Below are 23,227 nucleotides of genomic sequence, written 5' to 3' on the forward strand. Positions count from 1 at the left end.
GTTTTCGTGTTGTACCAAGCATTAGTTCTGGTAGTTTATGCCTGCTACCGATGTCTTGAAACGCGGAAAACTTTGTTGTCATACGAGGTAGCCGAACAAATTTTCATATATGTGCCAATGTGCGTGTTTACTACGGGATGTTTTTTAATTATGTTTTGTTTTGTTCGGTCTAGTTATAATTACATTGATTGGTTAGGTTCTCATGTAACCTTTTTCTCCGTTTTACAGGGTTGTTTTAATTAAGCAAAATTCCGGTTGTTGTCATTCTTCAGTGATGTCCCACTCTGTGTACAATTTGGACATCGGTCATCACAAAACCTCCTTACTATGAAACCATAAATATGAAGGAAAACATCATGAATCGACGAGTGTATATAATCCTCACTGTTGGGATTGGTGCCTTTTTGGTATCACTTTGTTTGTTTTTTCCAATAATTGGACAGTCTGTGACCCTTTTTACCAAATATATGCCAACAATTAGCATCCAGTTCGGACAGTCTAGATCTACTGAGGTGATGACTTTAGCCAACACTAAACAGCTCATGTCCCGAAATAAAGGTAATAATCATTTGAGTGGCAGCAAGAACTTTGGCATCCTTGTTTTTTCTCAAAAGCGCTCTGTTAAAACCTACACTGCTGACATTCACACGTCAAACTCAGAAGATGACTCAGAACCAAGCATGAAAGAGGTGAAAGCTTGTTTGAGGAAAGCAAAGGAGTTGGTTAACAATGGAAACAGAAAACTGGCTCTAAAGTTATTCAAACATGCGTTAGCTCTCAGTCCCAATTATTCAGAAGCACTTAATGAGTTTGGTGAATTCCTAGAGAATGAAAATGTGGTACAAGCTGATCTTCTTTACCAGCGAGCTCTTTTTTGTGATCCCGATCATACCACAGCTTTGGCAAACAGAAGACGAACTGCCCCATTGGTCCTTGAGCATGACAAGAATGTTTTCAATGACATAGACAAGAAAAAGCGTGAACTTTACAAATACTCCTCCCACCACCCAACGTTGCGAAGTGCAATGAAGGAGTTTTATTACCAACACATTTACCATACTGTGGCCATTGAAGGAAACACACTTACGCTGGAACAAATTCGTCAAATCATTGACCACAGGACAGTGGTGGCTGGGAAAAGTATCATGGAGCACAATGAAGTTATTGGCATAGTAGAAGCCTTGTCATACATGAACAATACGTTGCTCATGAACATAGGAGAAGTGACCATTGAAGACATTAAAAGCTTACATAAAAGGGTTATGGGGTTTGTGGACCCAATTGTGGCAGGTGAATTTCGCACCAACCAGGTTTTTGTAGGTGGTCACATACCACCACATCCTAATGATGTTGAAATGTTAATGGAGCAATTTGAAGAATGGCTAAACTTGCCTGATGTAATTGACCTTCATCCCGTGGAATATGCTGCGATCGCACATTATCGATTGGTTCACATACACCCATTTGTTGACGGCAATGGGCGGACTGCGCGGTTGCTGATGAACTTCATTTTGATGCAAAATGGGTTTCCACCGGTTTCAGTTGAACTCCAGCATAGATGGGAATACTATGAAACATTAACTGCAGCCAATGGTGGGGACTTAAGACCATTTATAAGATTTATTGCCAGATGTACTTCAAAAACACTTGGGGACTACCTCAACGCTGCCGAACTGCCCTACCTACACAAGCATAACCATACATACCAAACGCTAAGTGGTTCCACCACATTCATTCCAAAAAACAAAGAAGCTGGGGATGATGGTTCATGACACCATGTGGTTTGTAGGTTTATATGATGTTTAATGGGTATTGCAATTACATTGAGGTGCACTTACTGTCTGGAATAACTATTTATTTACTAATTTTCCAAGTTGTGTTTTTATTCGTCTCCATCCACATGTGTCTTTTTTAGATTAGAAAGGTTTTATTTTAAACACTGTAGATATGTATATATAGTATTGGAAACACTGAGAATGAAAATGTATGAGTATTGCTTTCTGAAATTGTGCTAAATAGTACCATCACCAAAAGCCTTGATATTTAGACCTAGTTCTTGGTAGTAACTTATATTTAATGTCACCGTTTGCTTGTCCGACTTCTGATGTAAATTGTATAATTAGAGTTTGTGTGACCCAGGTTATTGTGTTGGGACTAATATTTGCAAAGATGTTTTTAGCTAGAGGTTTATGATCTATGTTTATTTAACTTCCAATAGAATGTCTAATGAGCAGCTATAGAAGAAATTACTGATATAATGCAATGCAATGCTGCCTTTTTTCTACCACTGTTTTTAACACATTTTGTATATGGTGATAACAACCATCCACTGCACAAAAAACTGGCAACATGGCAAACCATTAAGGAAGGTGAATTGTATTTTCACCGTCAGAAAAGAAGTGTAAATGCTGAAGATGAAGTTCCTACCCTTGATCAACAGGCAAGCTCTTCTGTTTGATCTTTTGAGTAAAATTATGGAGCACATGTACATGCAATGTATTGTGTATTTGTCTTTCCACCAAGTGGTGTACAAAGTTAGTTGAAAGATTTATAATATTTTTCAGATATCTTTTGATGCCTTTGAGAGAACCTTCACCCTTTCCCTCACCCCATCGGCTGAGGTTTTTGCCCCTGGGTTCAAAGCCTTCGTAGAAAGCAACAACAATCAACACAGAATTGATGTTGACAAGACATCGATAATGAAGGTATCATTTACACTGATGTGTACTCACTGCAGAGTGTCTCTGCCTGTAGTTTTAGTTAAAGTTGTCATACCAGAGTCAGTGACAGTAGCTTTAGATTTAACCAGTCTGTTTCATTTATGACTCATTCCCGGGCACACCGACTAGTCAATTCTCCCACTCATGCCTTCAGGCTTTGAGTAATAGGAATTGGGGTCGTTTGGTTAACACATGTCTAGACTACCAGAGGTTTCTTGAATAAATATACATTGGAACTTTTCTCATCTGAATTGGATAATTTCTTCTGTAAAAGATGGGCCCAAGCCCGAGAACCCCAATCCATTACAGAAGTAACATGTTGTGTTGAACTCATCTATGTACAGTCGTGCACCTTAACATTAAAACAACGCCTTTTTTTATAATGACTGCATATTGAATTTATTTGAATGTGGTAAAATAACTTTGTGTTGCATAATTAAAATTTATAGTGGGGTCTTTTATATTTCTGACAATTCTGTGGAAACAAGGTATTTAGATTTGTTAAACAAATCTACTGATTTACAGTTTAATACACAGTAATGTTTTAGGGTGTGGTGTTGGGAGACCCCAAGTCGTCAGTCACTGCACACATGCATGACAGATTACTAACAGCGAATATTATCACCAAAAATGAGACATACATTGTCGAGCCACTCTGGCGCCATCTACCTCAACCAAAAGCAAGTGGCACCACTGAATGTAAAGAGTGCCGTGACTTGCTCGTCTACAGAGAGTCCGATGTTAAAAAAGATGCCCTTCTGCATCCTCATGGACCTGGGGGCTTTTGCAACACTGAAAATCTCATGAAAGATTTGAGAAAAAATAATGAGGTAATTGTTGAATAATGGAATATGTTTGAGATATGTGTTGTTTCAGTTGAAACAAATGTAGTGTTTTCAGCAATTTTTTGTTCATGATTTCTCCGACAAGCTTTAATGTCCCAAGTTGTAGTTTGGTCATTTAATTAAACTGACATTAAGTGAAATGTGTAGTTGTACAATGTTATTATTTGCACCCAATGGCAGAAACTTTAGTTCATTGGTAAATTAAGTTATTTGTATCAACTTCTTACAGTGTTAGTTTTGTGTTACAGAGAAATACATCCAGTGACAAAAGCCATCAACTGAAAGACAAAACTGTCCACAGCAGAGCGCGACGCGAAGTGGGTACAAAGAAGATATGCAAAATTTCACTAGTTGCTGATTTTAGGTAAACTTTTGATGCTGCCTGCGATAGCAATACTTTTTTTAGTTTACCCTTGAAACCGATGTCCAATATATCTTAAATACTCAGGTTTTTCCGTGCCATGGGCAACTCCAGCGTTCTGGAAACAATGTACTACCTGATCAATCTTATAGACCGGGTCAACAGAATCTATAAGAGTACCAACTGGGATGTTACCCGCGTCACAGATTATAAGGGATACGGATTTCAGATCGGTGAAATCAAGATTCACAACGATTCGAACTACACTCCACAGTAAGCTCGACTACCGAAATTGGGCAATTACAGTCGCGCGTTTAGGCTCCGGGGGCGCGGTTAAGCATTCCAAAGACGTGACCGAAACGACTAGTACGCGTCTCTGCTTTGCTGTGGAGCGTGAGTGTAGATTTGCCTTGAATATTCCCGTTTATATTTATGGCTTGAGAGACATAAAATCCGAAACCGTGTACCTGCGTTGAAGCTACAGGACAGCTTTTGTATAGCTTTTAAAATAGTTTGTACCAAACAAACGTGGCAGTGAATATATACAACATAAAAAGCCTTAGACAAACATACGGAAAGCTGTTGTAGACTCCGGCCAATGCTTCCGCCCTCACCACGAATGTTGGGTGAAAGTTATTTTCCATTATTCCTGTGTAGAACGAGGTACAACATCGACCAAATATGGGGAGCCAAGGACTTGTTGGAGGCTTTCAGCGAGAAGAAACGGTCTGAGTGTTTGTCCCACCTGTTTACATACGTAGACTTCGACAGTGGGCTCCTGGGTCTTGCTTATGTCGGTTCCGACAAGATTGAAAACGTGGGTGGAATTTGCACACAACCCTACAAACCCAGGTCAGTCCGTATCAGTTACACTGCTGGTTTAGTTCTCGGTGTAGTCAGTGTGGTTGTGGGATGTTCATCCACTTTTTTCGTGCTACCATTGCTACGTATCATGGCTATTCCAAGTAATGGGTAAATGTTTGAACTGTTTTGTACAACAGGTATGGGGTGTATCGCGCCTCCCATTTTACGTCAAACAAATGCGCGAATTTCGGGTTCTGTGTTGTATGACAATAAATTTTTAACCTCTTAGCAAATAGTCATGTCGGGAGAATCTACAACCACGTGTTTCGCCGCCGTACGACCTATATTAGCGTGAACATCACCACATAGCGTTGGTTTAAAACACTCAACAAACAACAACTTCGTCGCTTTGTCTGCGCAGTCGATCTCCCAATACCTTATACCTCAATACTGGCCTCACATCAACCGTAAATTGGGGGCAGAAGATTCTCACCACCGAAGCTGATCTGGTGACGGCTCACGAGCTTGGTCACAACTTTGGGGCTGAACACGATGACGGTCATGGGAGCGTCAACCCTGCTGATTCTTGCACGCCTGGCCAGGTGAAAATATTGACAAATCATAGGTTTTGTGACTAATTTTGCCTCGAAAGGTGAAGTTGATTTGAATTTAACGTTTAAAATGTTGGATAATAATGGACAGGAAAGCTTTAATATGATCTGCTATTGCAGTGTAGTCATTCACCAAACAATTTTTTGTATCGTTTTTTGAAAATACTGTTTTTTCAGTTCCTCAATATGACTATCAAAAAAAAGTACGGGTTATATTAAACTTTCGGATACCGTTTAATCATTTTGTGTTATATCGCAGGCCAACAACGGCAACTACATAATGTACCCTGCCGCCGTGAGTGGTCAGTATCCCAACAACAAGAAGTTTTCGGACTGCAGCAAACATAACATCCTTCCCTGTCTACAGGGGAAAGCTCCACTCTGTTTCCACGAGGACAAAAACTCCTTCTGTGGCAACTATCAGGTGTGTGTGTTTAACGTAGCTGAATTTTTTCAATCCTTGGATATTGCTTTTTGGTTGTTCTTTATGAAAAAGTATTGAATCATTGCTGTTTTGGGTAATACCACGAGCGCCTTAAGCGGTGTTCATTGTACCGAGGTTTCCTTTTTTAATTCACAGGACACACTATGTGAAACCATAGAAATACATTGTAAATGGTGACAAAATCTTTTACTCGTGACTAAGTTGATGTATTTATTTAACCTGTGCTTTGTAACAAGTTCTCTTTCACGAAAAATGACACTCCTACTGTTTTCAGGTGGAAGAGCACGACGATGAAACTTGTGACGTTGGTTACATCACTGGAATGTCGAATGCGGACAGATGTTGCTTCTCAAACTGCACTCTGCGGCCAGGTGCCATGTGCAGCAATAAGAACTACCCTTGCTGCACGGAAGACTGCCAGGTTAATATTGATCGGCGTTACCCAAATTGGTTTCCGTGAAACCGGGTTCTAAAAAATATCGAAACGGTTCCAGGTGTTATCGTCACGAATTACATTGCCGACAACCACGCATCAAATGTAAACAACACATTGTTGTTGCGAATTTTGATGTTGCTTAACGTAAATTAACGACTTGTGTATAAGCTGCAGACAGATGGCCACTGTTTCGACCTAAAAGGTCTCATCAGTGCAGCTGGTTTGAAACAGTGGCCATCTGTCTGCAGCTTATACACAATTCATATTATTGGCTCCACATTGCTTATCGTAAATTAACGACATTTGGAATCTGTGTTTACTTGACCTTTCAGCGTTCCACAAACAAAAAAAGTTTGGGAAACAATGATTTGTTTATCGTGTTATTAGTAGACACAATACAACATTGTCATTCACCCGCTCATAACATTGCAGCTGATATACTGGACTTAAATATCTCCCAGCTCGGGCCCAAGCGCACAAATCTCTTTTCCTACTCAAGTTACGAGTGTTTCTCTGTTAAGGTCGAGAGCCCCTCGAAGATGTGTCGTGCCCATATTCCCGGCTTGTGTTGGAAGGATGCCTATTGCGACGGTAAGAAACTCCACTGCCCCCAAGCGGAACCTGTACCCGACAACACAACGTGCGGTGATGAGGGTGAGTTCTTATGAAAAATCTTACACAACCCATCTTCATATGTACATAAATGCCTCTAAAATTAATAACTCATTGATAAGCATTATTTGATAAATCTGCAAAATAAGCTGTCCAATTGAAAAAAATCCGTAAAAAAGTATTACAGAAGCAAACTAAAGTGACTGCAAACCTATTTATTCCACGTTTCGCGCAGGCAGATGCAAGGCAGGCATATGCCAGCCATTCTGTCAGACAAAGGGAATGCAGCCGTGTCTGTGCACCCAAGTCAAGAACGACTTCTGCCTTCGCTGTTGCGCTCCCCTCAAAGTCACAGGTGAAAACATGACCAAATTGTGCAAGCCTTACACCGATCCGGCCACCGGCCTACAGATGAAGCTGCCCGACAACGCGAGATGTACTCTGGGCTATTGCAAGAGCGTAAGTGAATTGGATTTATGTTCAGTTGACGTGACGTTTGTTATGCTGTTAAAGCCAACCGCAATCGGTTAGGTGCCTGCGCGGTGTATTTTGTAGCACACTTTGACCTGGCGCCACGTTTTTTGGAAGTTTGTACGTCCTCCATTGTTTAACGGAATTCTTATGTCATTTCTTCAGGGCATTTGCAACAAACAGACACAGGATGTGATTGAGCGTGTCTGGGACATCTTTAAACACATCGCACCCGACAAAATAGGAGAGTTTCTTGCTGACAACATTGTGGGCACCGTCCTTGTTTTCTCCCTGCTGTTTTGGATTCCTTGCGGGTGGGTCTCGCAGTTTTGTAGGGGCCTGACATCATACATACCGATAATTCCCTACGTGGTTGAGAAAAAAGATTCAAATTCACACTGTTTTCTGAGGGTGCGGCTCTGGTGGCTGTAAAGAATTTCATAATACGGAAACATATTTTAGAGAACTGTGTTGAATAAGAATTGCGCGACGGAGACCAGCTGCTATGTTCCTGCAGTTGCAACAGTATGATTGCGAGTCTGTTGCATAAATCTTACGAGATCGTTTCGTTGATACAACAATGTTAAAGCCTTTCGCGCGCGATATCCGCACTATCTTTTCCGTATCTGTGTTATACGCGGGGTTGCGTATGCGCTTTCTTAGGCGATTCTTTCCAGTCTGCAACTGCCCCTTGTTTATCCAACCAGGTGTCTAGTGAACTTCGTGGACAAGAAGCGCATCAAAGAACGTCAGAAGGAAGAGCGGTGGTTCACCGAAGTCGATTTCCTACGTCAGCACGCGTCACGTGGTTTTGGAACCGGTCTTGCCCCAGCCACACCCCGCATCCGGATTCAACAGCGAAACATGGTAAACCGGTCCGGTTTCGGCGCGAGAGAGCAATGGCGAGCCTCACAGGAAAAGGGTTTTGTCATGAGGAAGTTAGTAGTTTCATGCTATTTTTATTATCGAATAGAAGCATGTCGTAACACCACGTGTGAACATTTAAAGCAAGGATTACATGGTTGAACTAAACGTATCTTTGCACACAAATAGAGAAATTGTTTCAATCAAATGATAACATTCTATTTTGTTTGTGGATTTATCAATATTTGTTACGGTATCTGTTTTATGCGACTTGTCTGAAATCTGCCATAGCTGTGTATGATGTTTGTACGGTGCAAAGTGCACGGACCACATTAACGCCTGTTTCTGCGATATTAGAATCAGAAGGAAACATGCTATCCTGTCCTTAACAATTGATGTTTCCTTGTAGGTCCCTTGAAAACTTGGCCGACAACACGGCGACAGCCTCAGTCGTAGCAGGCAACGGCAACAAACTGGCGAGACCACGAGAAATCAACATCGAGCCGCAATATCGACCACCCAAAGTAATGTCACGTCCATCTCCAACCACCTCCCTTGACGACAAATCGTTTGAAGGAGAGGTAATTGTTAATGGCTGAGTTTAATTTAATTTTGGCACCGTTCGCGTTTACATCGATAGTGAAATAATTTGGCGGTGCTGCAAAAACGAAAAAAATGGATTCGTCCGAAATTGTATAGAATCGAAACGCTTGTGCAGGGTCGCCATTTTATCGCAGCGTAACTTTTTAACAACGTAAGCTGGCTCAGTTCAAATTGCGAAATACTCAATTTTCTTAAACACTCCGCGTAAACACAACAGACTGATTCCACTAAGTTCTTTCCAAGCGCAATAACCTGCCTACAATTGCACACACCTTTCGAAAGTTTATTTTTTATCAACAAGCCACATTTTTTCCAGGTTAAACCGATCGCGGCCTCCTCGACGGACGACATTCCCATAGCAGTGCTGAGAAACGGTGGCGAGGGCGACGCCGAAGGGAAACCCCCTTCTTTGCGGCGCAAGCACCTTCAACGCCAGGAGGCGCTCGTTTCGCCCGTTCTTAAAGACACCTGTGTGTGATTTTCTTTTTCTAATGTTTTGTTTACCACCGGACGACCAAACGTCAACTGCTTTATGCTAACTTGGGTGAGCTGTTGAGTTTTTGAACTCTACAGAATTATTGAGAAACTTTAAAATGTCGATTTTTCCAAGTATATTTTTGGCTCGAATAGTAAGCTCAATGCCAACGTTTAGTATATTTGCTTAAGGATGGCAAACCTGCCTCGCAAACTGATGGAGGGTCGGGCCCTTCTTTACCGCTTATTTTGATTTTTTTCTTCTTATGACGTTGGCGATAGTCTAGGGACACGTATTAGCATTGTGTCTTTGAAACGCATCTTGCCTTTCCTATTTAAACCTGTGTTTTAACTTAATCGTCATCGTGTGATGGTCGCAGTATGCAAACGTCGCAGTTGATACACGGGGTGTCAAAGTTTTACTGCTCAGCCACTGCCTTGGTGTTTTCCATCAATGTTTTTTTTTGTATTTATTCTCAACGCCAAACGGAGAGCAAGTGAACTGTGCAGAATCGGTTGCATCAAGTTATCGTACAATTTCATTATATTCGTGTTTATGAATAAGTTTCAAGTGAAAAGCGAAACAAAACGGACTCCCACACAATCCGACTTGAATATTTTTTATTACCGAGACGAACCTTTTTCTTTTAATTTCAAGTTTTATATTCTTATACGTGTAATTGAAATGCACTATGCTACATCTGTATTTTTACCACATATTTTGCATATCTTCGTAGTTTGACACCATACAGCATATATTCCATTTTATCTCTACTTTTTGATACCCGGCAAGCATTAAAAAGAATACTTACAGGCAGAGCACAATTTGCTAACGCAGACGTATCCACGCCTCGATTACTTTACCATACTGGTGTTTATTCGTATTTTGTTCTGTAGTGATATAATGTTGCAACAAACAATTAACACTACAGGTTTATTTTGTTTTAGGTAGCTGTGGCGCAGAAAGTTTGCGCCGGGGCTTATATGCCATTGCGTATATGTATTGAAATATTACTGATAAGCCATGCCATTCATCGCTCTTAACTTGGCTTTGCATCATTTTTTTCTTGTCTATTTTTCTCTGAATTTGTGAAATGTAAATCCAGTCGTCGCACTTGTAAACGTATCATTACTCGAGCAGTTTTTTTCGTTGCTTTTCTAATGAAATAAAGCATGTTTGACAGTACAAGTCGGTCAGTTTATATTCCGCGAAACGAATCGTTAAACTGCTAACAGCTGTAGAGGGATCTAGCCCTCGGTTAGGCATTGTTTATTTATCTGCGACAGCAAATTATTTTAGTTCGTGAATATAATGAAGCAACAAGTTTCGGATTAACGTCAGCAGATTTTATTGTGAAAAATTGATTTCGCTTATTCAAGAATCGTCAGTTTTCTGCAAAATAACGTAGTAGGTAGTAATAAAAGCAATAAACTGCACACAAAAAACAACCATGCAACTGAAAGTCAACTGAAGTGTTTTTGTTTTTGTAATGTATTTCATCATACAGCGGATGATGCTGGCTAGAGGATTCGCAATCCGAGATTTACCGGCAGGATTTGATCAAGTGCCGCAAAATGTCTATTATGCAGTGGGTTTAGTTTCTTCGAAGCCAGTTTCTTACAAAGCCGTAATTGAAGTATTCTTGTTGACTTTATAGATTTGTCGTGTATGAGTGCCGAAATAAAAAATTACCGGAATTGCAAATCAGAAATTGATAGTTAGGACAGGGACGTAAATTTTATACTGCGGTGATCAAATCCATGCCGTTTGGTGGCGCAATTTGTTTGTTTACAATTTGTGTTCAATCGTTGTTCGTTTCTTGCATGCTCAGTTTCCTCAAATTTTTAATTTAATTTATCTTCCGGAAGGCAGGTTAACGTCATTTTTCAAGATACGATGTATATTCACCAGAAAAGCTGTTAAATTTATTTCTTAACTCAACCGTATAAGGAATTTTAGCCTTCTGCGGCAATAATAACTCGATGACTTTTTAATGCGTTGGCAAGTTGTTTTTCATGGATGGATGTTGTTCTTTTTCATCACCGGCAAGTGACAATGACATTGCCTTGAGTGTGTGTTCGCAGTTGCCAACTGAACTTTGGTTGAGCATTTTTCAATACCTTCCAAAACCGACTGTGCTTTTTACGATCAGAAACGTTTGCAAGTTCTTTCGACTGCTGTCACTGGACCCAGATTTGTGGCAAGATGTGAATATGAGTGCAATGAAAGAGCAGACCACTACAAAGTTTCTGGAGTTTGATGACGACTTTGAAGTACATGGTGATGATGCAATTGACGCACTGACAGAAACACTAATAGCAGATGGCCAACTTACAAATACAAAAATGTTTTGTCCGCTTTTTGATTGTGTGAGTCCTGCTGTGCTTAAACTTAAGTTCAGTCGGTACTATGATGATTTCGTCTTGGGGGAAAATGAAAAAACGACACTGTACTCATTTGTTAATTTACAATATCTCGATGTGTCTTTTTGTGAGTACATTACTTCCCCAGTGCTCAAAGAAATTTGTGGACATTGTTGCAAACTAGAAGTTTTGATACTGGACAGTTGCAAGTATGTTTCTGTATTAAAGGTTTTTTTTCTCAGCAGTACTAACACACTCTACTTCATAGGGAAATTAATGATGATGGAATTAAACCTTTGGAAGGTTTACGAAACCTCAAAACCCTGAATATTTCTCACTGTGCATCAATAACTGATGAGGGATTTTCTTGTATGGCCCAGATGCCATCAAAGCTAAGACACTTCATCAGTGATGGCGTTCTTCATGTTTCAGACTGGTATGCGTCTGTTGATATTTTGTAAAAAACTTTTACACCATGATGATTCTGAAGTAATTTGTAAAGTACGATAACTCAAGTATTTCTTTGTTAGTGCCACATCATTAACTTAATAGCAAAGCTTCATAAAGTTGTTGCCTAAATACTTCATGTATTTTCAGTGGAATTGCGTTGTTTGTGTCTGAGCAAAACATGCTTGAGACGCTAATACTAGATGGTGAAGAACTTAGTGATGCATCGGTTAAAGTTGTGGCTTGTAATTTGCCTCACCTCAAAAACTTTCAAATTTCATTTTGCAATCACCTTACTGATGAAAGTTTTAAGGGTCTGTTTGGTAAAGCAAGGTAATTTGTGCTGTGTCAGAATGCAACATCCTTTGTTTACTTGCTTGTGGTATTATACAGGTTGCATCGGTTGTGCTTTAAAAAACTTGAATCAGAAAAAATCAGCAATGACATGCTCACAAACTTTTTTTTGCATGAGTGTGTTGAAAACTTGAAACAGCTTACTTTGGCTGATTGCCTATGCATTGAAGACAGCACTGTGATTGCTATTGCGACAAGGTTTGAATAAGGACAACACAAATTTACAGTTCAAAAACATGCTTAAGTAGATATACAAATTTACTTAGTTGCCCACAACTGGAAGAACTAACTTTGCAGTGGTGCCCAGAAGTTACTGACACAGCAATTGAGAAAATGATAATGTCATGTCGGTAAGTTTTTCAGTTACACCAAATGTAGGCCTAACAAATTTTTAGTGTTTCTGTAAGTTTAAAGATGTGTAAATTTGGTTGTTAAGCAGAATATTTTTTTGGTGTTTGTCTCGTATACATTATAAATATATTCATAACAAATAATTGTAGCCCAGTAAAAAGTACTTATTTTGTAGAAATCTCAGGCAAATGAACCTAGTTGGTGTTAAGATGCTAAAGGGGAATTGGTTAAAAAGCCTTGATCTGCGATTACCCAAACTCAAGTTTTTGGATTTGTCATTTTGCAATCTAATCTGTGATGATGACGTATATGACCTTGTGAAAAGGTGATCCTTGATGGTGTATATTCATTTTATAAAATAAGCGCCAGCAAATCAAAAAAGAACAAAATTCACCTTGTAGCGCTCACTTTACCGCATTTTAGCGAAGCGGATTAATTGCCTTAATTAATTAAAAACAAATTTACTATGTGTGTTTGTAATACTATGTATGTTGTTTTCAGAAAACCAGATCTTGTGGCGTATACTTACTTCCATGAAAAAGTAGACTACACATCTGTAAATGATGTGTGCCTGAATATTGTTGGGGACATTGATACTGTGCCATCAGCATCAGAATGTGCTGGATCTCATGGTGCTGAAGTTGATTTTTAGATTTGTTGACTCGTTTTACATGATGTAGGATTGTATACAGTATTAAAACCATTCGTACTGGAATTTACATTGTCAACTACATACTTGGCATGTAGGCACACAACTAATTAAGTTGCAATTGGCAGTCCCGGCAGCAGACAAAATGTGCACACAACTTTATTGGAAACTCAACAAAAAGAAATAGCAGCGTGAAATGAAATAAATGTAACCCATCTCTGAGATGACATTTTCACCTTATTTTTGATTTATTATATCCTCTAAAGCACTGCATAGTTTTGGAAACTTGAAATTAAACCCACTATCAAGAGTTCTTTGTGGGTAAACATTCTGACCATCTAAAAGCATGCTTGACCGTGGTGAACCAAACATTGTTTGCAACACAAAACCAGGTAATGGAATCAAACTGGGTCTTCCCATTACAACACCTAGGGTTTTTGCCAATTCATTATTAGTCGTTGCCTCTGGAGCCACTCCATTAAGCACACCATGAACATGATTGTTTTCGATGGCATGCAAAAAGATTCCTGCCAAATCTTTGGCATGTATCCATGGAAACCACTGTTTACCATTTCCATACTTGCCACCTAATCCTATCCAAAAAGAGGGCAACATTTGTTGCAAGGCACCTCCATCTTTTTCTAGGACGACACCTTAAAAATAAGCAATTGCAACCAAATCTGTCACAACATTCATGCAGAACTTTGAAATGTTTTACCGCAACGAACTATAACATGGCGAACACTGTCAAAAGATGATGGAAATTTTCCAGCGTTCTCCCAATCTGTGGTTAATTTGGTCCAGTAGTCAGATCCAGATGGGATGAAATCTTCATTGTAAACTTCTGTTGGATCTGCTGGATAAAATCCCACTGTTGACATGGCGATGAAAACTTCAGGAGGGGTAGTTGTTTCAATAATTGCATTCCTAAGGAGTGTGGTTGTTCCAATTCGACTATCATGTATTGAGCGCTGAAAATTGTCATTCCACCTGATCAAATATAATGATGATACTAACTCTGTTTTGCCAACTTTAAATTATTACCTTTTAAGTGGGTTAAGAACTGGTTCACCAGCAATGTTGATTACAACCTTCACATTTTTGGGTAAACCTTTGGCTTGGATATCACTCTAAAACCATAAGTTTCTTTAATGTCACACAGTTAGTTGAGGATACCCTATATTTATCATCACACTTACCCACCCAAGAAAGTTGATTAGATCCTGTGGGGTTTCTAGATACGACTAGTGGTGTGTAATTTGATTGCTTCAAACTTTTACAAATATGGCGTCCAACAAAGCCAGTGCCACCTCCTGTGAAGAAGTATTAGCTGGCGTCCTTGCAAAAATTGCATTTAGATACAGTAAACAAAAGTTTCTAATTACCAACAATGATTTTTCCAGCCATGTTCTTTAATTTGCAGGTTTAAATGAAAATCAGGTAATTCTGTAGTGCATATAGTAAAAAGTCCCCTTTAAACAATAACACACAACTTTAGTAACGAAATAATTACACCACCAAGTTACGTACGTACTACACAACATGCAAATACAAATGAGTGTTGTACTGTAGCTACCCAGGATATATCAATATAAAAAGTAGAAAGTCAACCAGGCAAATCAAAAAGAATAACGAAAAAAGTCACAATCTTGCAAAATGCCTTAACGAATACAAGAAGAGTAATTGCATGTATCGCAAGGTGGAGCTCGCGAGCTCCTCGGAACAAATCAGAGATGGGAGAAAACACGGGGACGGGCTGGCAATTGGCAACAATGGTCAAGAAGGCGCCCGACCCATATAGGAAGAAAGCTTGTTCAGGATTGCTGGCCAGGATATTCTGGGTTCGAATTCGTTGTTGCAAAATACACAGCGAAACGGAAAAACGCATGGCGTACGTGGGAATAGATATGTAGGCTTTCAAAAATAAGATGGTGAATGTTGCCGAAAGTAATTGTAGGCCAATAGTGCTGGTTGGCAACTCGGGGTGGTATAATAATACAAAGTGTCACCAAACTACAAGAGGATCTATTGCATGAAGTCGTAACACAGGTGAATAACTTTAGCCCTCAATCTAATAAAATTTAATGCCAAAGTTAGTAGTTGCAACTCCTTGAAAAAGATAAAAAATCTGGCTCAATGTCTTTTAGGACTTTTAATTCAATACCCGATTGCCATCCACATAGTACACTGGAAATGATAAAACTTCCATTATATGTTACTTATGCACTAAGGTTTCGACGGGCCTAGGATCCTTTTTAATGCGCAGAGCAGGGCTGGCTGTTTAAATTCATACCCGCTTTTTAAAGTTCGCTCTGGATAAACGTTTTGGCCTTTCATCAACAGAACTGATCGTGGCCAACCACTTGCTTCATTCAAAACAAAGTCACGTACTGGAATAAAATATGGTTTGTCTGAAATTGATCTCAGCTTTCGTACGACGTCAAGATTTGTGTTTTGCTCTGGCACAACGGCATTGAGTATTCCTTCGACTTTGCTATTATGAATAACGTGTAGAAATATTCCTTCCAGGTCGTCTGCATGGATCCAAGGAAACCATTGCATGCCTGTGCCGTAACCACCGCCTCTACCAGACCAAATCAACGGACTTGCATTTGTTAAATTGGCACCTGGCCTTTGGAGGACTACACCTGAGAAAAAAAAGTGAGAGTGATAAAAGTCCAGTAGTATCTGTAAAGTAAGCGTATATCATTTACCGCAACGCAAAATTGCTTGTCGAACAGCCGAAAAGCATTTTCCAGAGGCTTCCAACTCGGTAGTAACTTTGGACCAGATATCGGGTTCTGAAGGAATTGAATCTTCGACGTATATTTCTTTTGGTTGCGTCGGATAATAGGTAAGTGCAGAAATCGTTAGAAACACTTCTGGTGGGTTAATTTCTGCCGCAATTGCTTCCATTATGCAACGACTAACTTCAACGCGACTCTTTTGAATTGAATGGTAAACACAATCATCCCATCTGATTTAATAAAAAGTAAAATTTTCAGAATACCAAAGGCCTACATATATTTGGTGAAAACTACCTTCTTAATCGACTTAAGATTGGCTCCCCGACAATATTTATCACAGCCTTGACATCTTTTGGCAATTTTCCTTTCTCACCCTAAAGTGTCGTTTTTGAAAACGAAGTTGGAAAGTTATTTGAAATGTTATACTGACCATCAGTGTCGTTCTACAACTTCGTAGCAACGTTGTTTCATAGTTTGAATTTATTAATGTTTGCTGAAGAAATTTTCCAACTTGGCCAGATTCGGCACCAACTGTACAATCAGGCTAACATCATTAGGAATTTGTATAATCTACATCAGAGTTTATACTCAACAAAACTTACCCATGAGGATGTTTTTAGCCATGCCGTCCTCTAGTATCAAGAAATCCCTCGCAATATTTGAACACCAATAGGCCTATTCACAAAATATACCGGTGGGCTATACAATTTGTCGAGTCGTGGCGCCAGGAAATGTTTTAATTTTTACTGACAACAAGTCACTGAAACGCGCAGATGTCGGTACATGTAAAGGGTCTTGCATAAATTATACTGTTGTATTCCTTGCGATACAACCAGAAATCTATGAGATAAAATGTCATTATTTGGCATTGTTACTTTTTCGTCATAAACGATTTTCTCACGAAATCTATGCTTAATTCCCACGCTTAAATATTAGGCATTCTCACGGTCATATAACGACCCTGGTAAAATTACTCTTGTCGGTACCACGTTCCGCGAATACAACGACCTTTGCGTACCAAATATTTACGAGAAATTCTATCCAATTTATTCGCTTCTCAAAAAAATTACACGGTATTGGAAAACTTTTTGATTTATTTTTGTGTAAGTTAAGAAAAAGTTTCTACTTTCACCACAGTGTACAGATGGGTTAGTTTCAGCACAGCTGCTAAACACTGTGGTTTCCTACATAGACCGTACATTTTTAGCAATAAAAAAACATCGCGACCTGTACCTTGCGCTTTCCACTAGCTTCCAACATCATTTTTTCGCAGTGTCGTTTCAGGAATAACCCCCCAAAAAGAATAATCTGACCCAACCAATGCAATATAGTGTATTGTCAAAATAAACTAAATCCGAAACTAAGTTGTAAAAATCAGGAAATTTTATAGAGGCCTAGCTGCAAGCAATATTGTGTAAAAGTCATGGTGATACTTTGTAAATTTGCAAAGCACCTTGCACACAGAGTTGCTGACAAGAATTTTCTTCTCAACAGATTCCTTTTAAAATACGCACTTGACAGCAAAGGTGTCCAGAGTAAAAAATATGACTCCGACCCTACACCTGCTCCGACGAAACAAACTCCCAACTCCGCACCTGATCCTGCTTATACTCGCAGAACCTGACTCCATCTCCTGGCAAACTCTTTATAATAAACATATCAGAGCCTGTTAAAAAATGGGCTTATTCAACCTGATTATAAAACAAAGATTTAAAACTGGTACCAAATAAAATGCAGGTAATTCCGGCTCCATTCACTACGGTACTCCGATTTCTGTACATTTGCTTGACGGGTTGGAAAATACTACTACACCGGGTCACAAAGTTTTTTCCAAACTTGATCCACACATAAACATGTGTAAAACAGAAATCTGTGCGAATTTTAATGATCAGGCGTGAACAGGGCCACAGCCTGTTATTTTTGTTTATAAATTTGACTTGAAATACCACACGAAATCGTAGCGTTAAATTCGCACAGATTTCTATGTTACATAGGCTTATATGTGGATCAAGTTTGCAAAAAACTTGTGACCCGGTGTAAAAGTATCTTCCTGACGGGTTGTCTCGAAGGGAAATCCCTGGTGATCACGTAGGAAATAAAACAGAAATATAAAAGGTCGTTTGAACTGATATGATGTTGACACAATGTTTAAGTGATTAGCTCATGTTTGACCATGCTACTAAGGATATCAACACTGTCAAGACTACTTCAACGACATATTTCATTAACAAATGTTGTTAAAAATCTCAGAAAATTGCCGTACGTTCCCATATAATATCATGTGAAAATTGCAATTGACTTCAAGCTTTTTTTACATTCAGACGTGTTTTTGAGGTGGAGGAATTGTCACCCGTTATTGGTTTGGAAATTCACGCCCAGGTTAAATCTAATTCCAAGCTTTTCTCTGGGGCTGAAAACAAGTTTATGGCGCCCTCCAATTCTTTAGTGTCCAACTATGATGCTGCAATGCCTGGGACTCTACCGGTAAATTATGTTTTTAACAACCATTATTGTATGACTAAACCTTGCAGGAGTTTGCCATAGTGACTGTTCTTAAAAACATTAAATCCTGTCAAAATAATTTGTTCCAAATCTACACAATAAGCAGAACAGTATTTCACCTATAGTTTTAATAAGTGGCTGTAAGATTCCATAGCTGGGACTGGGGCTTGTTTCTTATATCTACTTTCAGATGGTTCATTTATAAAACAGTTTCAGTGATAAATATGATAAATAATTAATATTTACTTCTATGAAGAACTCCCCAGATTTATGTTAGCTAATTTATTATTTTAGTAGAAGTGACTTTGCTCGCTTCTTTTTCTGTGAATATAATTCAAAATTTTAAATTAAAAAAAATGTTGTTATAGTAAAAGTATAATTATAATATAACACATTTTTTTAAAAGTAACATGGTGTCATGTTTATCATGTCATTTATGTTGTTTTGCATTTGTTTACTGTTTGATGATTATTTTTCAGGTGATTAACGTAAGGTGTGTAGAAGCAGCTGTTGTCACTGCTCTGGCACTTAACTGCAAGCTCAACTTAAAATCTCACTTTGACAGAAAGCATTACTTCTATGCTGACATGCCGGTAGGTTTTGTTTTGTTTTTATGTATTTGGATTGATGTTCAAATATGTGACATAATTTTTTCTTAGCAAGGTTATCAAATAACCCAGCAAAGATGTCCAATTGCAGTCGGTGGCCATTTCAACTTTTCAGTTAGTGACGGTGAAACTTTGAAAAAGGTTCACATTCAACAAATACAGTTAGAGCAAGACAGTGGAAAAAGCTTGCATGATGATATTGGAAATCAAACTTGTATTGACTTAAACAGAGCAAGTATGCTAAAACCTGGACATTTTGTTTCATTCTTCTGTTGTTAAATATTTTTATGTATTTAGATTAGCTATTACCTGTTAAACCTGCCTTTTCAATTCTCAGTCGATCAAGTTGAAATCCTTTTACTCCTTTGAAAACATGACCTTATTGGTCTGCCCTTAAAATAAATATATGTATTTGGCCCTACAAATTTGTTGCTTGATTGGCCTAATTTTTGTGTGTGGACTGCTGCTTTCTATAAATCAAATTAAAAAGGGTGTATGGCAGTTGTGCTGTATTTTTATTCCATCACAGATGTGGGACTGTTGGAAATTGTAACATGCCCAGACTTGTCTGGTGTGGATGACACTTGCGCATTTGTCAGAGAATTGCAAATGACACTGAAAACTCTTGAAGTGTGTGAAGGCAAAATGCAAGGTTCTTTGACATAAAAATTTTTTTTTATGTTGTTGTTACTCATGGCAAACCTTTAATGCATACTTACTTTTCTGTGCAGAGGGACAATTACGTGTAGATGTCAATTTGTCCATCAAGCAAAAGGATGGGTCACATGGATCCAGGGCAGAAATCAAAAACATAAGTGGAATTTCAGCACTTAAAAATGTTATAGGTGTGAAATATAATAAAAAATCCTCATAAAAGTGCAGTAACATATGTGTGTTGCATTGTGATTTTCTGGAAAATATGCTAGACTCGATTATCACCTTAAAAACAGTTTAAAAATGGTAAATTTTCAGTAATTTAGGATTTCTATGATAATATAATTTGTCTAATATTTGTGCACAAGTTATATAAATATTTTGTAAAATGGTTTTCATAGAATATGAAATTCAGCGACAGAAACACATCATCAAGAATGGTGGAAAGATTGAACAGGAAACAAGGCACTACGATGAGGTGACAGGGTAAAAACGATGAAATTATATAGCCATGTGGGGTGTGCACCACCCAAGCTTACTGTCACAAAATTTTAGAGTAACCGTTTCAATGCGAGACAAGAAGGAGAAGCAGGATTACCGTTTCATGCCGGAGCCGAACTTGCCACCTTTGGTGTTGTACACTGATGAAAACACACCAGAACAAAGTACCAGGTATTTATACATTGGTGAAAATGTGTATTTTGTTGGTAAGTTTATTTTCACACCTGGCAGCGTTAGCAAAAAAATTGTGCATATGTTTTACTTAAATAAGTGCATGCTGCTTTACGTACTAAACATTAAACTGAAGTGCTTTAGTTGCCCATAACCCGATCACAACCCGGTTAGGTCCGACTGTAAAGTTATCAAACCCGGTGTATGTGCAACCCATGTTGTCCATAACTTATTCCACACGATGACTATGACTGCTGCACTGGTTTTGGTCTATGTTACATATACTTTATTTGCTGCGTTAAAGAAACTTTGTGAACGTGGACGAATTGAGGAGACGCATGCCGCGGTTGCCCGGAGAACTTCGCCAAACTTTAATGCAGCAACACGGACTGACACACACACAAGCGTCATTTCTGTTGGTAAGTTGCCGTGTTACTGCACTCCACATACCTCCAGGTTCTGCCCTGGTGTGCTGAAAACTTGGCTTGTTTTACGTATTTTGTGATATTCTTATTGTGCAAACTAATTTGTTGAACTTCACCATTGTATGTTCATTGAATAGAAAGATACTACAACACCCGGTCACAAAGTCTTCGCCAAACTTAATCCGCGTATAAGCCTACGTAACATGGAAATCTGTGCGAATATGAACTATAATTTGGTGTTGTATTTTAACTCAAATATAAACCAAAAATAACAGGTGGTTGCTCTGTTCACACCTAATCATTAAAATTCGTACAGATTTCTATTCTACACAGACTTGTATGTGGATCAAGTTTGGCGAAAACTTTGTGACCCGGTGTAGTGGTATTTTCCTCTCAAATAGTAGCGACTTGTCTCTCTTTCAAACGTATTCGTATCTGAAGTTGTTTTGATCTACAGGAGAACAATTTAGCGACGTATTATTACGATGTCCTTAGTCTTGCTCCCGCCCTCCCAACCACGCTCCTCTATAACTGGATGAAAATCAAGTTGGTCGAGCTGCAGCGAAAGTCAGCTTTTACAACTGCAAACTGGTACAAAATATAGCGTGCACTGACATTTAATAAATGGCGTTGTAGTAAATGACAGAAATATTGTCAGGGGTCTCAAACAAGCATTTCCCCTTTTTAAAAAAAATCATAATAAAGGTCTTGACCAGCTACGAACTGACCTACTCGCATATCATCTTTGAACAAAACTTTAACTTAATTAACAAACACTCTACTTTGGGTACTTTTGAAAATGTACAATTTACAGAACATTATTTGTTGGTTTCCAGCGTCGTGTCCCCCCAAGAGTTGGCCGACTTGTTATTGATGGAAAATCGAAAGGAAATCAATCAGGATCAATCGAAACAAGCGTTTGAACTTGCGTTGGAAGACACTCGCACTCCTGTACAGGTATACACGTCACTTTTAAAAGCGGCTGACATATTGGCAAAAAACACGCTTGACGAGGATGTATTTGGTGTACGAATTTTGGCAGAGGTATGAATATGACAATCAATTTCAAAAACCTGATTGACCTTTGTCCGCTTTTAAGGATGTTTCAACATTTTGAACCGTTATAAATGTTGTACGTCAATGGCTCGATCCGCGGATTGCTGTTGGCGATCACTTTTCGCAAAGGAACAAGCTATCCCGTTCTGGAAAGAATAATCGCATGTTTTCCAGATTGCTCGCGACCGCGACTGGGTGGTAATAGCGGACGAGAGCGTTATCGCCGCCTTCGTTGGTACCGCCATCGACCAGCTCAGTCGCGAAATCCCAGAGTTTAGCGAAGCCCTGAAGAAGCGAACATCTTTCAAAGACATGTCAAACCTGGTTGTGGATCGGAGCAAACTGCTTTCGGGAGGAAAGTGTCACACGAAAATCCTGTCTTGGATCGCCGGAAAAGAATTAAAGAAAAAGCTTCAAAAAACTTGAAATAATCAACAACGCTGCCGGTGTCTGACTTGCACTTTTCTCAACGTCACAGCATAAAATACACAAACAATGTTAAATTTAAAAGTTCACATCGCAATTTGCACAAAAAAATGTGCGCAGAATTTTTGCCTGTCTGAGTGGAATAAAATTCCTCTATCTTTCGTTTAAACAGAGTTGTTTCCGCAACTTGTTGGAAATGCGGTTTGTCGTAACTGTATTAGAACGTTATTACCCGATGCATGTCCTCAAGGAGTCACGATTCTCGCGAGGAAAGTCTATTTTCGTCACCTGAAGATTTTCAAACTTCGACCTTTGGCTCAGTGATGCAAACTGGGCGATTATCAAAAAGATTGCGAGTAATGGCGTTATAATTGGCCATACTCTCTGATTAAAAACTCTTTCAGCGTAGGATGAGTCTCGACTGTTTAGTGATGTGGATCTGCGTCTTTATATTATAAACAAATGGATGGTTTGTAATATTTTGTTATAAAACAAGGCCTCGGTACATACAAGTGATTCATGTTATCGTATATTACAAGGTCGAATCGAGCCACTGCGGAGTCCCTTACTTAGTGATCTTGGTTGTCGTATATCGATTGGACCATTTACTATACAACTGGGGTCCGCGACCCAATTTTGGATCTATGGATTATGCACCTATTTGTGTTGCGAGACATTACGAATATTTTTTGTGCGTTTACTACGGCATCGCAGTCGAATTGGTTC

General features: G+C 39.0%; 5 protein-coding genes across 6 annotated transcripts; 4 read left to right on the forward strand and 1 right to left on the reverse strand.

Moving 5' to 3' along the window:
- The first annotated feature begins 232 nt into the window (after positions 1–232).
- On the forward strand, positions 233–1,775 carry LOC145911104 (protein adenylyltransferase FICD-like). Its single transcript, XM_082998353.1, has one exon. It carries the CDS (start codon positions 342–344, stop codon positions 1,770–1,772), a length of 1,431 nt encoding a protein of 476 aa, XP_082854479.1. The 5' UTR covers positions 233–341; the 3' UTR covers positions 1,773–1,775.
- Positions 1,776–2,226: 451 nt separating this feature from the next.
- On the forward strand, positions 2,227–10,379 carry LOC145911103 (ADAM 17-like protease). Its single transcript, XM_082998351.1, has 15 exons — positions 2,227–2,440; positions 2,565–2,705; positions 3,269–3,550; positions 3,814–3,929; positions 4,014–4,199; positions 4,584–4,778; positions 5,152–5,332; positions 5,601–5,765; positions 6,061–6,207; positions 6,744–6,876; positions 7,070–7,293; positions 7,471–7,619; positions 8,013–8,243; positions 8,579–8,750; positions 9,089–10,379. Exons 1-15 carry the CDS (start codon positions 2,258–2,260, stop codon positions 9,248–9,250), a joined length of 2,667 nt encoding a protein of 888 aa, XP_082854477.1. The 5' UTR covers positions 2,227–2,257; the 3' UTR covers positions 9,251–10,379.
- Positions 10,380–11,118: 739 nt separating this feature from the next.
- Positions 11,119–13,478, forward strand: LOC145910298 (uncharacterized). The gene is made up of 7 exons (XM_082997371.1): positions 11,119–11,819; positions 11,879–12,046; positions 12,208–12,390; positions 12,451–12,609; positions 12,678–12,761; positions 12,938–13,087; positions 13,264–13,478. The coding sequence occupies exons 1-7, from the start codon at positions 11,263–11,265 to the stop codon at positions 13,412–13,414; spliced, it is 1,452 nt and encodes a 483-aa protein (XP_082853497.1). The 5' UTR covers positions 11,119–11,262; the 3' UTR covers positions 13,415–13,478.
- A 70-nt stretch (positions 13,479–13,548) lies between these two features.
- Positions 13,549–15,002, reverse strand: LOC145910299 (epimerase family protein SDR39U1-like). The gene is made up of 5 exons (XM_082997372.1): positions 14,797–15,002; positions 14,615–14,724; positions 14,456–14,541; positions 14,130–14,401; positions 13,549–14,064 (listed from the first exon to the last, which is right to left on the reverse strand). The coding sequence occupies exons 1-5, from the start codon at positions 14,816–14,818 to the stop codon at positions 13,649–13,651; spliced, it is 906 nt and encodes a 301-aa protein (XP_082853498.1). The 5' UTR covers positions 14,819–15,002; the 3' UTR covers positions 13,549–13,648.
- A 3,174-nt stretch (positions 15,003–18,176) lies between these two features.
- On the forward strand, positions 18,177–22,855 carry LOC145911210 (glutamyl-tRNA(Gln) amidotransferase subunit B, mitochondrial-like). Of its 2 annotated transcripts, none has more exons than XM_082998474.1 (12): positions 18,177–18,417; positions 18,480–18,642; positions 19,140–19,253; positions 19,320–19,503; positions 19,798–19,920; positions 20,000–20,113; positions 20,324–20,408; positions 20,478–20,594; positions 20,899–21,013; positions 21,477–21,610; positions 21,856–21,976; positions 22,328–22,855. In XM_082998474.1, exons 1-12 carry the CDS (start codon positions 18,332–18,334, stop codon positions 22,499–22,501), a joined length of 1,530 nt encoding a protein of 509 aa, XP_082854600.1. In that variant the 5' UTR covers positions 18,177–18,331; the 3' UTR covers positions 22,502–22,855. The 2 variants fall into 2 exon arrangements, with proteins under 2 accessions (XP_082854600.1, XP_082854599.1); XM_082998473.1 differs by having other exon boundaries at positions 22,250–22,853.
- Positions 22,856–23,227: the final 372 nt, after the last annotated feature.

The sequence above is a fragment of the Ascidia mentula genome, chromosome 8 (genome assembly GCF_947561715.1).
Source record: "Ascidia mentula chromosome 8, kaAscMent1.1, whole genome shotgun sequence".
In the NCBI taxonomy this organism is placed as follows: domain Eukaryota; kingdom Metazoa; phylum Chordata; class Ascidiacea; order Phlebobranchia; family Ascidiidae; genus Ascidia; species Ascidia mentula.